This window comes from Varanus komodoensis, unplaced genomic scaffold, assembly GCF_004798865.1.
Source record: "Varanus komodoensis strain SLA01 unplaced genomic scaffold, ASM479886v1 scaffold1, whole genome shotgun sequence".
NCBI lineage: Eukaryota > Metazoa > Chordata > Lepidosauria > Squamata > Varanidae > Varanus > Varanus komodoensis.
Window position 1 is genome coordinate 112,239,479 of NW_025335268.1, and position 18,668 is coordinate 112,258,146.

Consider the following 18,668-nt stretch of genomic DNA (forward strand, 5'->3'; position numbering starts at 1 on the left):
TAACTAACAGGGATAGCCTGGTGAACAAATAACAACTATGGGAACTCTGGGGGAAAGTGACCATGCAATACTTGAACTCTCAATTATAAAGGAGACAAAGGGTAACTGCAGCCAAACAAGCATCCTGGACTTCAAGAAAGCCAACTTCAACAAACTCAGAAAAATGGTAAGTGAAGTGCCATGGCAACACGTGCAGGAAGTGGAAACAGGGCCAGGCAAGGAAGAAAGAATATAAACAAATAGTGACAAATTGCAGGAATAGCATCAGGAAAGCTACAGCATGAAATAAACTGAGAATAGCAAGGGATGCTAAGAACAACAAGAAAGCCTTCTTCCAATACCCCCAGAACAAAAGACATGAGAAAGAGAAGGGTGTCCAGCTACTTAAAGTGGATGGCAGAGTAGTAACAGATGACAAGGAAAAGGCAGAGGTGCTCAATTACTACTTCACCTCAGTCTTCTCCCAAAAGGAAGCCTGCAATCAAGAGGAAGCACAAGACAAATGGTCAAGGAATACTTAGATGGAATAAACATGTTTAAATCTCCAGGGCCCAATGAATTCCATCTAACCTTAACCCTAACAGCTTGGCCACCTGTGGTCTAGGGGAACCACTTTGATGTGTTCTCCTTGGGAAACTTCAAATGGGGTAAAAGCACACAATTTTGCAGGACCCTGTTCTCTTCTACACGGTGGGCTTTCACTGCCCACAACAGGTTAGTTGAGGAGAAGCTCATGCAAGAAGCCACCTAGGAGCAGTTCCATCACTTTCCATATGGTGGCTGTTTTGAAGAGCTGCACCTGGGAAAACTACTTCAAGAGGCACTATCCCTTCCAGAAATTCTTAGGGCAAGAATATTCATATGCTTTTGCTCCCAGCAGCAGTTTTTACCAAGACTCAGCACTTAAATTGGGAATTCTTTGACCTGGATTTTAATCTAAACTAATGAAGAAATTGGGGACTTCTAATGCTCACCTTTCCTTTGAGGCAAGCATTACTAATGAAGCCAATGATAATTTCTCAGTCTGGATCTGGCAAAATCCGCTGGCAAATCTGTACTGTTGTTTCCAACCTACTGACTGGATGAGGAAGCTTGGTGTAGTCACTCTGTAGCTAAGCAAATATAAAGACAAGGGGCAGAAAATGAACAAGTGAATGAAGCACTAGTTCTGAACCAAAATGGCACACACTGAAGATATTTAAGTATTTCAAAAATGAAATAGCTTTGGTCTTAAGAGACCTGAACCGAAGTGGACAGGTTCAGACACTTTAGAATTGTCTTCTCACTTTTTCTGGACAATTTAATATATTTTTGAAACTCACCCACTTTTCCATAAAAGAAAACCATTTGGCAGCAGTGTGAAGGAGGAAGAAATAGGGTGCAGTTTTGTGACTGACAGTTTTAGCTTCCAGCCAGGGAATGAATTTATGAGGACTCTCTAAACATAATGCTTTTTGAAAGAATATTGAAGGATTATTTCAGAAATTTTTGGCATTTCACTGTTCTGCTTGTAATTGTTGATCTTTACTTTTTTCAGTCCTTTTCCCATCTTTAGTCCTACTTTTATTTATTTACTCCTGCTGTTGTTTGTGTGTTTCTTGAATTTAATCTATGTTGTTATCAAATGAATCATTTCCATTCATCTCCACTTTGGCTTAAGTTGAATATGTTTTAATTTCAGTGTTATCTGTAGCCCTGTCTGTCTGTGAATGAGCATATTGTGCCTGTCCCATTCTGTGTGTGTGCTTGGGTTCTGTTACTGTTGCACCACAATGCTAACACCAATATTAGCATTAAAGTAGTGTACCAGAGCACTACCTTCATTTATTTAAAACATGTATATCCTGTCTTATATCAAACCAAGCCTCAAGACAGCTCACAACTGTAACTGCACAATTGAAACACAATGTGAAGCTTGTGATAAAATTCTAACCTTAAAAATACCATCAATCATTACAATAGTCTACATTACAGCAGTCTAAACACAAGATTACCAGAGCATGGATAACCAGTGCTAGGTTCTGCCTGTCCAGAGAGGGATGCAGCTGGTATATAAATTGAAGTTAATAGAAGTTGCTCCTCATTGCATATGCTACCTGGGACTCCAGGGACAATTCTGGGTCCAGGAGCACCCCCAAGCTCCACACTTTGTCCTTTAGGAGGAATGCATTTCCATCCAGGACAGGGTAGATATTGTCCTCCTGGACTGAGACTCCCACACCAATAGTAGCTCCATCTTGTCTGGATTAATTTTCAAATTATTGGCTATCATCCAGTTCATCACACTGTTCAGGCACCAGTTCAGGGTTGTTACCACCTCACCCTGGATTGGATGTAAAGGAGAGGTAGAGCTGAGTGTCATCTGTGTACTGGTGAAACCACAACCCAAAACTCTGGATGACCTCTCCCAGTAGTTTCATATAGATGTTGAATAGCATGTGAGATAAAATGGAACCCTGTGGACTGCCATGGCATAATTGCTATGGTGCAAAGCCATAATCCCCCAATTCCACCTTCTGGAATTGGTCAGCCAAGTAGGGGCAGAACCACTGCCAAGCAGTGCCCCCAACCCCCAACTCAGCCAGCCTATCCAGGAGAATACCATGGTTGATGGTATCGAAAGCCACTGAGAGGGTCAGAAGAACCAACAGAGATGCACTTCCCCTGTCCCTTTCCTGGCACAGGTCATCGTACAGGGCAACCAAGGCAATTTCAATCCCAAAACCAGGCCTGAAACTGGACTGGAATGGATCTAGATGGTCAGGTATTTTAAGAGGATTGATCATTTTTAAAATGGAGATTAATGAAAAACAGAATAGAATTATAGGTTAACAAATGCAGAATTGATACTGATTAGAAATAGGCTGTTACATCAATTCCAAACTGAAATTCTGAGTGCTTCCAGTACAGAATATAATTTAGTCTATGTTACTTTCTGGGTATGCAATTCATGTGCCGCATGCACAGATGTATTCAGGAGTAATTCCATGATCCAGAGCAAAGACTTGTCTTCTAGCAAACCCCATCCAAAGCAATGGACTTACTTTAATATAATTATCATTAGGGTTTAACTGAAAGACTAGCCACATTCATCTATAGAAGGCATTCATGCTGACTGTTTTGCAGTCGTAACTAGAATTAAGAAATAAGGTTCAATCAAACGTTTAGATGAACAAGAGCAATCAATCCAAAAAGCAAATAGCTTACATTTCATTATGATATTTTCATTCCCCTAACATGGTTTCCTTCTTCATTATTCAAAATACTAAAATCATAATTACATATTAAACAATAGGAAACCAAATATTTAGCAATATTTAAGTACCTCAATCACTCATGTTGGCAGAAACTGTAGAAAAGCTCAATATGTAGCACAATTGATACTCCTTTAAGAGGTTACATTTATTGTAGGTAAAGAACTTTCTTTCCCTGTAATTATTGCTATTGAGACTGCAAATATTGTATTAAAGCAATAATCCCCAACAGGGAGGGATTATGTTCGAAAATTAATGACATAAGGAACCCAAAAACTTGCAAGATCATTGGCAGGAAGGATAAAACCAGTACATTTAAAGTTGACTAAGGGTTTGCATGTATCTGATGTTATATTCATATTTATATGGAGACTACCACAAGCATCTTGCATTATGTAGATAAAGAATAAGAATATGGAATATTCATGATCTCTAAACTGGTGAAATTAATAGTACTGGAGAAAAAACTATTAGTAGTCTTAAGTACTACAATATATAGTTATCATTCCATCATTTCATTTTGTTGAAGGGCCCAGATTCTCCTCAGGTAAATGAAACAAAAGTTCACTGTTGGAACCAAAGGCCCTCTTTAATATTATCTTTTTCATCTATCTGTGAATCTGGATTATTGTGTATTCCCCATTATGGGAGCACACCAGAAAAAATGGACAGAACAAAAAAGAGCAAATTCAATTTCCCATCAGTTTTGGAAAAGACCAAGATATAAAAGATGTACTGACACTGATTTTGAATGAACACTGTCAGCTTAGGGTTGCCTGTGATTCTTACGAAAAAGAAAGCCATAGTGGTTTCTTCCTGAAATGAAATATATCTGCTAGCTTTGGATGTAAAACTGGACAAGAACCACCTTTAACTTGCCAAATATGATGACAAAGAAGAGAAAAAAGGCTGGCACATCCATGCAGGTAATTGGGACACACACTTTACACTGCAATTAAATCTCTAGTTGATTGATCTACCAGTTGAACAGATTAAAGCTTGAAATTCTAAATAGCAGGATGAGTACGCATGAATTAATGACAGTGTACAAGCTTGACCACAGTCTTTTTCAACATTTACTTAAATAAATTGACATTTAAAACATGTTGAACTAATTTCCCATGCAGTTCATTAGGTTTTAGAAGTACAATACACAAATGATGGTGGCCACATGATTGTAACTCTGCTTAAGACAACAGTAAAATTAAGTTTAAATAGTTAAATGAATTCAAATAATTAAATAACTAACAGAACAAAGTTAAATAAATACTAAAATAAATAAAATACTAAAATGCATAAATAATAAAAGTAGGTATTACATAACAGTCACAATTCCTATAAAAGATCAAAGTAGAAATACTCTAACAATTAAAACCCTAAGAAAATAAAAAGGCCTTGGCTTGGTGTCAAAAAGTATAGCATGTTGGCACCAGGCATGTCTCTCTGGGGAGCTGGTTCCATAGTCATGGTGCCACAGCGGAGAAGGCCTTCCCCCAGTAGCTGTCCTCCTTACTTCCCAGAGGTGTTCCTGAACAATGACCTCCACCATTGGCCTTATGTGTCAGCCAGGTATACAGAGAAGAAAGCATTCCTTCAGTTACACAAGCTCTAAGTCATTTAGGACTTTATATTCCATCATAAGCACCTTAAAGCGGATCCATAACTCAACTGGAAGCCGATGGAGCTGATAAAGTATAGATGTTATATGATCCCACCTTGAAGTACCTGTTAACAGGCTGGCAGGCCTATTTTCAACCAGCTGAAACTTCCAGACTGTTTACAAGGGCAGCCCAATATAGACTGAATTACAGTAGTCCAAATGAGTATTTACCAGTACAGGGACCACTGTTGCTTGATCCTGTCTGTCTGGATAGGGGTGCATTTGATGGATGCTATATCTGGACCATTTGTCCCCAGAAACAATAATTGAAAGTAATTTGCATTTCTAATATATCTTGTGCAGGAAAATATGTCCTTTTGACCTGAGATTTCATGAAAGTCCAACCACATTATCTGTCAAGACTTATTTCATAGTTCAACAATTAGAAGTCTTTAGAAAACAAGTGAAAAATTGTTAGTGAAATTTCACCTATAAAATCAAGTCAACAACTGCATTAAGGAGTCTGCAAGTCCACAAACATAACCCTGAGCCTTTGTGAATCTCACATAGTAGAAAAAATGAAACTGAACTTGTGATAAATAGCTGGTAACTACTGGTTTTCTGTATGAGACTTTTACTGTATGCTCATCATTCTTCATCCATGGTAGTTTATAGACTTGGTTGGAGATTATCATTCTGGAGTGATTTTTCTCATGTTGTCCACCAGCTTCCTCACACCTTTTCCCCCTAAATAGGGAAATAATACATAGGAGCAGGGAATACTGGCTTTAAAAGTCTCATGTAGAAAAGCCTCTTCATTTCACAGCTTACACAATGGTTCAGTAGCAGTTGGCATGGTTGCTGTTCTACAGTAACAAATCAAAAACATCTTGTGCTTTAATGAGGGAACATTGCTTTATTCTCTTCTTCTCGGTAGTCAGAGTATGTGTGTGCAGACACACATGTGCACACACGCACACACACATCTAGAGAGAGGCAGGAGTGAATTGAGAACATGCTGTTACTAGAGAGAGAAATACGTAGTGCAGAGGTCCAAACGGCTAAAAGCATTTTTGCAGGGATAACAGCTCTCTCTGTATCCTGCTCTGCAAGAAACAAGAATGTAAGAAGCAAATCTTTCCACTAAAGTGAAAACCAAGTTTGAACTCCAAGGCATACCACTGAAGAGGTGTATTCATAATTACTACCTCTAACTAGACACATGTTGCTGCCATCTGAGGTCCATTTCAGACTTTGCCATTTTTGACATAAGCATTAATATTCATGATAACAGGAAATACCTCAGACTTTTTCATTTCTGAAGGAAAAGAGTCAAAGGAATCTTTTCTTCAAAGTAAACACAGAAATGTGAGGTGAGGTAAGTAGTCTCTTTGAAACATTCTGCCACATCTCTAACTTTTTCTCATAATGACCCTTGGCCTTCAGAAAAATGTGGATACTAAAATGTGAATGGTACTGCAAGTAGTGTATACATGCTAGAATGCCAGTGATCGAATGTTTATTTAATTGAAACAGAGTTTGATTTTACTGTCCTTATGGGATTAACAGCAGTGTAATTTGTTCTCTGCAGTCCCCAGGAATACTGAAAACTGTTTAGCCATGTGAACTGATTAATCAGACTTAATCCTAAAACTGAATCTCCTATTTTGCTAGGATTTAAGTCACCAACACTTATACCATGCTATAAGGACAACTGGGAAAAAAATCTAAAGTATTCCTTCAATCCATCTGGTATAGTATCTGACAACCTTTCAGCAATTTGCTTATTGTAATACTACATGTGACTTGTCAATGGATGATCCCTAAACCTCATTTGGTTTAGGTGAATCATCCTCAAGTATGGGACTAAGGAAAAGATATAGACTGAGTTCCTTGGGTGGGATGGTATAAGAAAGCAAAATAAGGAACAGGAATAGACAAGCTATATTTATTTATTTATTTATTTATTTATTTATTTATTAAAACATTTGTGGCCAGTTTTAGGGGATTGTGGGTGTTAGAAGTGATGGTCCAAGACAAAGCAGAAAATGTTTTCCTCCTGCAATCAAGGTACATAGTACCCAAAGTCAACCAAGTTATTCTGGCATCCAACAGAGAAATTCCCACAAGTACAATAAAAGTACAGTAATAATACATTAAATAACTAGCAATTTGCTGCCCTTTTAATGGCATCCCAGATCAGCTACTTGGCCCATTCTGCCTAATGATAGGTTGGCCCTTACCAGTTGACAGTTCTAAGCTCAGTGATTGCTGAAAGTGTTGGGTCAGAATTTAGGGTATCTAAGCTAGCAGGAATTCTTTATGTTCAGGGGGGCATGATAAGAAAATGACTCCTGCTAGATCAGCCAAAAGGTCCATCTAGAACAGGTCTGTTTTTATGGTAGTTTCCATTCAAATGCTCATAAATAAGAATTATGCAAGCAAGTTTATGAGTAGGTCTTGCAGGTAATAGCCTTTTCCCACTGTTGTTCCCTGAATAATGCATTTTCCCCACCTGGAGGTTCCATAAATATACCATGTCTAATAATCCACAGCTCCTTTCCTACATGAATTTATCTAATCCAGATTTAAACATTTACTTAAGCCAATGGCCATCATAGTCACCATGCTGGCTTGTCCAACACATCTAGAAGGCACCAGGTTGGAAAAGCTGCTATATACATGCAACATGGATGGAAGTATCAACTAGGGATCACAGGAAGGCAGCACTAGTTGGCAAAGATACCAGAAAGTAAAGAAAAAATACGTATACATACGTATGCGAATGAGAGAGACACAGACACACAATGGTCAAGATGGTTAGTGAGACTTAGTTTAGATGGGCCACCAAGGGCACCAAAATATTAATCAGTGAATTAATTTGACTAATATGCCAAATGTGTTTGGAAGGAGTTCAAGGATCATATGGGCCAATTCCATAGGAACATAGTAAGCTGCCTAAAACAGAGTCAAACTATTGATCCATCTAATTTGGTATTCTCTGCATAGGCAGCACTTAGCTCCCAGATTTCAGACAAACCTTGTTAGCTGAGTCTTCAGATAACAGGGACTAATCCTGGAACTTTCTGCATGTGCTCTAAGTAAGCTTCATCAATTCTGTAAAAGCATTATTTCCCACAGTTAATCCAGGCCTTCCTCTCACAGACTGCCTGGTTGCTGTTCCTTTACCTTTAATACAGCAGTCTTAAGCAACTTGTTCTGTTATTCAAGTGTTTTTATGGCTAAGAAACCTATTCTACTGTCAGTTTTTAAAAGAAAACCTGGCCTTTTATTTAAATATATTGAAGTGCATATTAAGAGATGATTTGACCACAGGATCAAGTGCCCCGTGCTTCTCTTTTAATTGGCAGAGATTTGGATTGAAGAAATCTTCACAGCTTCCTAACTTTAGATACCTCCATTGGGTGGGTAGATGGGTTGGGGATGGATCTGCAAGAAGGCTTGTGTGTATGTATAAGCATAAATTAGGGGAGATAAATTGAAGTTATTGACCTGAACAGATTTTACAAAGAGGTGAGCAGAAAGAAAGTTAAGACATAGTAGCTAATATATCCAGGAAATTTGCATTATCAATTAATTAGTTTCATCTACAAATGATTTAAATGAACACACACACACATAGAGACAGAGAGAGAGAGAGTGCGCACGCGCCCGCCCACGTGCAAGCGCATGTGAATATGTTGGGGAAGTTTTTTCTCTATACAAAGCAAAAGGAAAAAAGTAAAACAGCAACAATTTCACTAAGTATTATAGCAGTGGATCTAGAATAAGGACCTAAATAGTTAGATCAACAACCATCTAATCAACGTAACATACATGCTTTCAGTTAAGTGAATAAACAATTCAGTACATGTCTGCTCAGAAGTAAGCCCCACTGAACTCATTATGAGTTACTCCCAGGTAACTTTATATAAAACTTCAATCCAAAGGTGCAATCTATGCATGTTTAGTCAGAAAAAGAGTCCTACAGACCCTAGCATACCCAGTCACTCTCCAAATATCAATATTTCCCAGGCTTTACAAATAGTGCTTGCCATCAAAGGTATATCATTCATCTCCCCTCAAAAATAGAATATAATGACAGCCAAAACAATGGCCTTCTCTGCGATGGCACCCTGACTATGGAATACACTTCCCAAAGAGATTCGCTTGGTGCCAACATTATATTCTTTTCTCTGTCAGGTGAAAACCTTTTTATTTTCCTGTCATTTTAATGTTTAATTGATTTTAACTGGGGGTTTAGTGTTTTGATTGTCGGATACTGTGCTGTTTTGTTTTATTCTATTCATTTTTATTGCAAGCCGGTCTGAGATGCTAGTGGCGGGCAGAGTAGAAAAGTTTTTAATTAAAAAAACCAACTAAAACAGAAGGCATCCTGTATTATATGGTATATATCAGTAATCTGTACATAGATACACACTGAAAAATAGATACACTGAAGAGTATGGTTACCTACTTGTAGTAACTATACTGTAAAACATTTGAACTATGAAACTATGTTAGAGAAACCATTACTTATCAGGGATGAAAAGAACAACATTACAATATCTTAAAGAAACCAGTTGTGAATAGATGCCAGGAGTGCTCAAAATGTGGCCTCCAGGACTACTCATAACTAGGAAAGGAAGTCCCACTTCTAGAATGAATAGTCAGCTGCAGTGCTTAGGCTGCAGCCTCAATAACACTTTTGCCCATGAAGTAACAGGTAAAGGAATTCACCAACAAGAGATTCAGCCTTAAAGGGGGATTGCTACAACTTTTTATTTAAACAGTATTTTAAAATTTAACAACTTTTAACCTTCAGTCGCTCTGTTTGTTTCGTGATTTATTGTTTTGCTCTGTTTCTATTATTTATTAGAAATTGTTGCTTTAATTCTTTTAAATATTGTAAGCGGTCCTGAGATTTTCATATAATAGGACGGCATACAAAAGCTTTTAGTAAATAAATAAACAAACTGTAATTATAATATTTTTGAGAGAGGGAATCACTTTTGTTCCTCATTCATAACAAAATGGAGAAAGAAAAAGCTCTTACCATCTGCCATGTAATAGGCAACATCTGAAAAGGCACAACTGAAGAACTGTAGGTCCCAATAATTGGAGCCTCTTCTTTCTTCTGAATGTGCTACCAGGGAACATTTTCAATATAGGTTCTAACATGACATCACAAATGATTATGCTCAACTCCTAGGGTACCTCAGCATTTTCTTCTTGGATGTCACAGATACATTTTAGAAAAACCCTGAATCCCAATGAAATCAGTAGAATTTGAGTACACAGTTAAACATCCAAGTTACATTTTATTGAATAATAAACACATCTAATTTTCTCTTGAATGTACCCACAGAGACAAACCCGCCTTCAGCAAATTGCTAACATTCCTCTTAGCATCTAATAGCATCTAATTTTCCACTTTTGTCCAAGTTGCATTGCTCAAATGTTAGCAATAAATGTTACTGATATATCATGACTATAGCACTTTCAATTGCATGCTGGTTGTCAAATCAAAGCCATCAAGCCTCCAAGTGCCAAGCCTTGCTTATTTTATTCATTATATGCATATCTTACCTTTTACCTTCTTCAAGGAGCCCAAGGCAGTGCACATCGTTCTCCTCCTCTCCAGTTTATCCTCACAACAAAACTGTGAATCAGGTTAGCCTAAGAGTCAGTGACTAGCCTACAGCCACCTAGTGAACATCATAGCTGAATGGGAAGTAGAATTCAGGTCTCCTAAGTTCCCATCAAACCCTTTAACAAATGCATCACCAAGTGCCTCATCTGATATTTTTTCTAACTTTTGCCTTCTCCTGCATGTCACTGCCAAGCGGTTATCCTCTTGAAGCACATTCCCCACTTCAAAAGTGTTTGTTTATCTCAGCACATTACTTTTCCTTGTTCCAAACTGATGCTCATATTGATGCATTCACTGGCTTCTTTGATTCTTCTTTTCAGTGTTTACACTGATTTTTTATTTTATTTTGGGCTACTTTAACAACTCACAGTAGGTCAATTGCCAACTATGTTAAAAAGTTAGAGATAGAATACGGAGCCACACAAGTCCAGTTAAGTTGATTGTTCAGTGCACAGATGCTTAGTTTTGTGAAGATGGGAAGGAACAAAGTTTTTGATTTACAACACAAAAAATGAAGAAAGGGAGTTGTAGGACATCAAACAGCAAGGGAAAATACTGTAAAAATATAGTGCCAGGCTCTGCAAAGTTATGCAACTTCCCTGGGGGCCTGATAGAGAAGGCAGTTTGGTTCACTTAGCAAGTACTTGCAGATTGGCATCAGAAGCTGTACCTGCAGGATTTGACCAGTGCAAATCATGCAGACCAACTGGGGAGATAGGAGGATCTATAACAGGTCTATCAGTACATCCCTGCCATAGCAATGTGGTGTCTTGAAATGGTTGTGCTGACATAAAACCAACTTGCTTGATACTTAGAGCTAAGCCATAATTTAATTTTAGTAGTCATATATAGGAATGGTACTAAGTACTATTAAGTTTAAAAGGAAATAATCCCATGTAAGTATGTATCACAGTTTTTCCCAGCCTGGTGTCCTCCATATATGTTGGACTACAACTTTTAGCATTTCTGATTGTTGGACATGCTGGCTGGGGTTGTTAGAAGTTGAAGTGAAAAAGATCTGGAAAACACCAGGGTGCAAATGGCTGATATATACAATAACTGTTTAGACTCAAGATTACCCAGGTCATAACTGAAAATACTTTCCATTTGCTGTTCTTTCAGATTTCCAAAAGAGAATTCTGGTCATCTCCCTCACCACCACCCGCCCACAAGACATTGTACATGTTATTCTTATTTCATGAGTTTATAGGTCTTGCTGGCACAGAAGATGCAAAAGATCTGAAGAAATCAATACACAACAGAACAGAAGATACAAATCACATCCTTCCCATACACAATGGTAACGTCCAACATTATCCATGAGTTTGTGGACAATCTGCTTTTAGTTCATTATAATGAGGAAAAACAGAGAGCCACAGCCAGGAATAGGTCTTCTCAAAACTCCAATGTCCGTCACAAGACAGACCATTTCTCATCAGGACAGAAGCCTGATACAAATCTCTCTTACAGGCAGGGCTTTAGGAATATTCAATGTAGAAAGGCAAAATCATACAGGGCAGTCTGAAATAATATTAGTGATGCTCTGCTGACTTTTTCCATTGCATTAGTGTTTATGCATAGTGCTTGCACAATTACTTGCACAGACATATCTTTGTTGGATTCTCCTCTTGCAACTAGCTTGGAACTCTGGTTCTGCTGGTACAATGTCATCTGTAACCCACTCAGGGAACCTTATAGGTTAATGTGCTGGGATAAAAATCCAATGAATAAATTTGTGCTAAGCATATGGCAGAGTGTGCTTATTTTGCTAGAACTCTTTTGGCATATTGCTGTAACCTGGGGTCAGACTAGATGGCCTGAGAGATCCCCTTTGGCTTGCTGTGTTTCTATGTTCTATATATTTGTTTTGTAGTTTCATATGTGCTACTAAAATATCTGCCTTATTAATATGAAATAGTAATAGTAGTATTGGGGTGGCATAATGGTTAAGCTAGTGAAATGAATAAGAGCATATGTTTAAGGGATCTGGAATGCAATGCATCTTTTTGCCTGTGGCAATACCTGTGTTCACATGACAAACAACAATGCATGGTTTCCATTATGTTTTGTTTGATTGTTTTTTACACTTGACAAATGATCAAGTGCTTTCTATGCTACCATGGTTTCTACTCTCCTCGCTCAGACCTCCTGCTATTGGCACATATATCATCAGTCATTGCACTGAAACTCAGTCCCACACTTTGTGATAACTGCATACCAAGACCGTGGAAACCACAATGTTGGGTTTGGATGACTCAGGAAACCACAGAACAATAATTATGCTACAGGAGAGATATTTCAACCTTTTAATATGGGGAAAACTACACAGAAGCAGGAAACAACCAAACAATTGATGCTTGGAATGAAGAGGGTGGATGTAGGAGAAGAAATGTGCTCATCTTGGAAACTCCAGGTTTTAGAAGGACAAATTTGGTCCCTTGTCCTCAGGTTTTGCACCACTGCTATATGCAGTGAGCAGATTTCCAACTTTAGACTTGATCTGTGGCTGGGTAGGGCAGCAGGGGACATACGAATAAGGGTGATGCCACTAAGCACAGTCTTATTCTTCCTCTCATGTGTGATACATAACAATTGAAACAGATTGAGGGAAAATTGGCAAGTTTGCAGTTCACTTATGACATTCTATTATCAATTCCTTTATACGTTATATTTATCTTTCATTTCAGAAAAAAAGACAGATGAAAGTATTAAAATAAAGTACAAACACAATTTAAAAGATTAGCCAGGATAATCTAGAAATATACTGTGGGTATAGAAAAGGGCAGGCATGTAGCATTTATGGTCATGTTTACATTACTGTATCAATGAAAGGAAGAAAATGTCTACATTTTAGTTGCCTTTACGAGAACAGCAATCTGTAATAACTGGTATTTCCAGTTACAGTCCTTATGCAAGTAGATCTAGGGAGAGCAACCACCATTCTGAAGGTCTAGGAGGGCTCTAATCCATCCTACATGAGTACTCAGTCTGGTCCATGGAGGGTTGAACACCCTTTGTAGGCCCCACAGCCTGCTTCCCAAGCCTTACCTCCTTCCCCACAAGCCATACCTCCTAAAAGAAAATGCATCTTTATGTTAGTTTCAATCTGAGATTTTTTTCCCCCCTGGGTCCATATTTTTCTCTACATCTTCGTACCTTTGCATAGGATTGCAGCCTTAATTATGGACAAATGAAGGATGGGGTGAAACAACTTCCTAGGAAGTAAATATAAGATTATAACTGAAGTGTCTAAAAAAGCAAGGAAAAAGCAACCTATATTCCAGTATATTCATGAGGCACTGGAAGTCATAAACTGAATAAAAGACTACATTTTGCACTGGGCTGAACTCATATCAAGCACTGGGCTGAACTCATATTCTGTGTCCTAGAAGGGTTTGGCTCTACTGCAGAAATTACTGTAGCCTTCCCCAACCTGTTGTCTTCCACCTGTTTTACTACATCTCCCATAATTCCCAGACAGCATGGCCACTGGGGAAAGGTGCCTTACTGGCTTCTACTGGCTTGCATAGATAACAGTGAGACTCCATACCATCATGACACAGGTATGTCCATGTAGATTCTTAGATGAAATGCTGAAGAGGATAAGTTTTTGGAGAACTGAACTGTCATACAATGAAAGCACATGGATAATATTTTTATTGGCACAACATTCCTTTCATTAAACAACCAATCTGCTGACTTAAAACACCAAAAGAATGAGTCAGAGATCTCAACACATCTAAATGACCTTAAATGCTTGCCACCAGCAGTCACACTGGGTGATTTAAAGTTTTTAATTAGAGGTTTCCTGATTGTTACATGCTAAGTATGTCATTCTCTTCCCTTCCCTCCTTTGTAAAAGAATGAAAAAGAAATAATAATGTCCATAATTTGACCCTTAATCCATCAACACACATGCACAAATCTTGTAAAATTGATGTTTTGCATTCATATATGCACAATATTGAAAGACTAGATGATATGCTACAATATGTATACTTTCCATTTATGTAATATACATTTATTTATTTAGTAAACTTCTATGCTGCCCCATTCGCCGAAGCCTCGGGGCGGCTTACAACAATAAATAAATACATATAATCATATAAAAACAATATAATTGGAAACACCCTGGCCAAAGATATAAAATCAATAAATAAGCTAACAATTAAAATGCCATTTAAATAAAAAGGTCTAGGCCTGGCGCCGAAAACATCATAATACTGTAACCTAGGGTATCTGGAAGAAAATATACTCTCTACCTGCTAAGAAGAAAATTAACAGATCCATTGAAAGAACAACAATGTGTATTTTGCATTCCCTCACTGTGTTTACAGAAGACTACTTCCCTCAGTATGACAGTTTTGTTTTCTTTTGGTAGAATGCCATTTATTTAAATTGTTTTTGTCTTCATGTGTCTTTATTTAAGATGTACATGATCTGTATGGACATAATTTCACAGAATGACTGGAAAGTCTACATCTGGTGGTGAAATTGCCCCCTATTTCTTATATTAGCTTAATTGCAAATGGAGCTTAAATAAACTGTCCAGTCATAATGAGCACAGAATTTAATACATGCAATTGTGAAAATGCACTATTCCCTCCAGAATGTTACAGGTCTCCTAACAACTTTAATATTGCTGTTCCCACCCTGTTGTTCAGTCTTTTGGTTTTGGTTTTTCATTGCTAAAATGAGGTAGTATATTCTAGTCTCAGTGGTATGCTTTATTTTAAAAGCTTTTATTCATGTTTCTCCACTAATGAAATGAAAATGATTGCTTAACCTTAAAACTTTAGTTGCATTTTTATGCTATATTCAGCTCCATACCCAATCCTAAGAGAAATACATATGTTCTAGTGATAAAAGTCAAGTTGCCACTACCAAAAGTCATCAGTGGGTCCTTAGTTTTGCTAAGTAGAGTTTTGTATGTATGTTTGGGGGAGGGGAGGTTAAAGGGGCTTTTAAGGGAGGGGCTCTTTTCATTGACTACAAGCATTGATCTGAGTCCTAATGTGAATGTGAAAACTCAGTTCATCCACTCTGTTCCATGGCTGTCTTTACACTGGAGGCAGTGCAAGTAAAAAAGAGGCTGGGGCTGCAGCATAGGAAACCAGCAAAAGTAAATTCCAATGTATTCTAAAACCATTTTAGTTTTTAGACTTTTAGTACAGCATATTACTACAGATGAAAAATATGTCAGCCAGTGGTGCATAGACACTGAAAGTGTTCTCAGGAAACTACCACATGAGAAAAGTCAGGAAAATAAAGATTTGGGTTGACAATGTCAGTTTGAAACAATGAAGGGGTATATTTGACTGTACTTTCCTTTGACAAATGATTTGCAATGTATATGAAAGGCAATGCTTCTGATTGTGACCATTTATGAACTAGTTCACTCATGGAAAGTAATACAGTTGATGGCTACATTGTTCTCAGACAGACACTACCCTCTAATTTAGAAGATATTTCTGGTATCTTTTTGTTATTTTTTGGTACTTATTCTAAAAAAAAAGACAATCTGTTCATCCCCATCCCCCCCACCCTGAGGATTGCCTTAGTAATGTACAAAATGTGTCAAATAAAAGTTAAGCAGAGTAAGGTGTGGGGGAAGAATGCAAATTAAAGCAGAAGCTTTAATGAACTTGAATCAGATAGAAAGTATCACATCAATAAGGTAAACATACTTTCTGCTCACCAAGTAGATTGTTACCATATGGAATACAAACATCATCAAAATGGAAACATTTACTGAACTGCTGTTTACATGTGATTTCCCAGCAGCAAGATTCTCATTCTATCTATCTCTCTCCCTCTGTCTCTCTCACTCTCTCTCTGTCACACACAAACACTGATACAGTCATTTGGTTTTCCTCTATTAAAAAAAGAATGGGAAAATGCTGAGAAGCTTCTGTGACATGCATGTATCTGCATCCTCAGTGAACTGTTTCTGTTGAGCAGTGCTACATACTAGCATGAGAAGGTTGCATTGCAGATCCCATTACAAACATCGGGCACTATCCCACATAAATTAAGCCTAGCATCAGTGATTTCCATTCCAACTTCCATGAACAAACTTAGCATTCCAAAAGCAAGAACCTTTTACATTCTTACACTGTTTAGGTAAAAACAGATCCCTTTCAGCTACCTCAATAACAAACTGCCTGCTGTTTGTACACTTTCAAAATATCAACTAATTGGGCACAGGTCTCAGCCACCAGCGAAAATCTGTATTCTTAAATCATGTAAAGGTCTATCAGTGACGATCTTTGATTCTGCAGCATAGGCTTGTTAAAATGGCCCAATTAAGCATAGCCATATAATATATGCCTCTCCCTGATTCTGTCAGCTAATACATAGGGCTATGCACTGGTTAGGGTTTCTCTTAATGAATGGATCCATGAATCAAATCTCTTGGGAAATGTATGCATCTCATATCATAGGTGTAAGATGCCTGGAACTGCAGTTTGTCTTAATGCAGCAAGCATTTGGATGGGACATACACCAGAAAGAGGGCAGCTCCAAAACATGGGGTCTTTTAAAGCATCACCTTAGATCCACCACATTGGGCGCCTGCTTAAGGTTTCTCCCGAAGAAGAGACTGTTTCACAAAAGCTCACTCTGCACTGCAGCCCCTTTGCTTGCGATGTTGGGAGGGAGAGAAGAGGAGAGTGGTTTAGCCCTGCTTTCTGATGAGCCATTACAGCTTTCAGAGGCTTAACAAGGAGTGTGAGAAATATGCCTTAGGAAGAAGCTGCGAAACTAATTCCAAAGGGGAGTCTGGTTGCAAATCTTCTGCCTCTTTCCTCCTCTGCCTGGAAGACTTGATAAGAGCAGAAGAGCCTGCTGAGCAGCAAAAGGTGATGCCTTCAAAGTTCAACTTAGAGTACCACAAATCTATAAAGAACAGCATTCCAAAGGGAGGCTCGTGATTTGCATAGGGTGAAATAGAGAGGAAGCACCTTTTAATGCCACCCGGCAAGTAGTAAGAGGTAAAACTGTCTGTGTATTGCGGGCGGGGGAGGGGCAATGGTGTCCGGGCTGCCCAGGGGAGATAGAACTGCTAAATGGGGAGAGACTAGTTTCAAAGCGGGACGGATCCTCCTCCTTGCTCCCCGGCCAACACCTCGGTGCCAAGCACCATTGATCATTTTGGTGCAGACCAGAAAGCCAGCTTTAGAAAGGGAGGAGGACCTCTCCTCCTCCTCCTCCTTGGTCATCCTGCGTCTCAGCTCCGAAGCAGACGAGCCAAGGCATGTGCAAATCCAAAACAACACAACGTACACGCATACACATGCACACAGACGGGAGTCGACCCCGAACGCTTCCAACGGAGACGCTGGGCGCGGAGGGAGGGGGGGGAGGGGGCGCTGACTGCTGAGCCGAGTCCTACCTAAGCACAGCCGTGTCCCCTTTCCTGACCACCAGGTTGTCCACAGCCGTCCCAGGGAAGTCCACACTTTGGCCGGCGGGGAGGCAGGATGGCAACAAGCAGCAGAGGCTCAGCAGCACCGCGGCCAGCCACTGGTTGGAGCAACAAGCGCCCTGGACCAGGAGCATCATGTCCATGCCTGCACGAAGGCTGCTGCTGCTGCTGCTTGCGTGCGCTCCGGCTTGCTCCTTCCGTTTTCCGCGACGATCCGTCAAGGCGGATAGCCAAGGCAGCCCTCCCTTCGTGGATGACGGGCAAGCGGAACGACCTGCTGTTATCGCCGCTACCGCTCGCCTCTCCGTGCAGCCGCCGCCGCCGCTACCAGCCGCCCACCGCCTTCTCCCTTTCCTCCTCTCTCGGCGTTTCCCGCTGCTGGCCGCGTCCGGAGCGTGTCTCGTCTCGGGTGTCTCGCACACCATCTAGCGAGGAGGGAAGCGCGCGGGAGAATGAGCCAGCCAGAGAAGCGGCGGCGGCGGCGGCGGCAGCAGCAGGAGCAGCGGCGGCGGCAGCAGACGGACCCCAGGCTCTGAGCCGGTTGCCATGCAGCCGTTTCCGTAGCAACTTGTCCTGGTGGCTGGTGCTGGTGGTGCTGGAGCAGAGAAAGCTGGGGGGAGAGCGCGAGCGAGCGAGAGAGAGAGAGAGAGAGAAAGAACAGCCACCGACATGGCACGGAAGAAATAAACGGTTAAAGGCATTGAAGGCAGCCAGATGCAGATACCAACCAGCAAC

General features: G+C 39.6%; 1 protein-coding gene across 2 annotated transcripts in view; it reads right to left on the reverse strand.

Moving 5' to 3' along the window:
* Nucleotides 1-18,076, reverse strand: part of NEGR1 (neuronal growth regulator 1) — a 622,087-nt gene extending 604,011 nt beyond the window's left edge. For both annotated transcript variants that reach the window (XM_044440795.1, XM_044440784.1), the window contains exon 1: nt 17,901-18,076. In XM_044440795.1, the coding sequence (XP_044296730.1) occupies nt 17,901-18,076 (176 nt within the window). The remainder of the gene's footprint in view (nt 1-17,900) is intronic.
* Between the last annotated feature and the right edge of the window lie 592 nt (nt 18,077-18,668).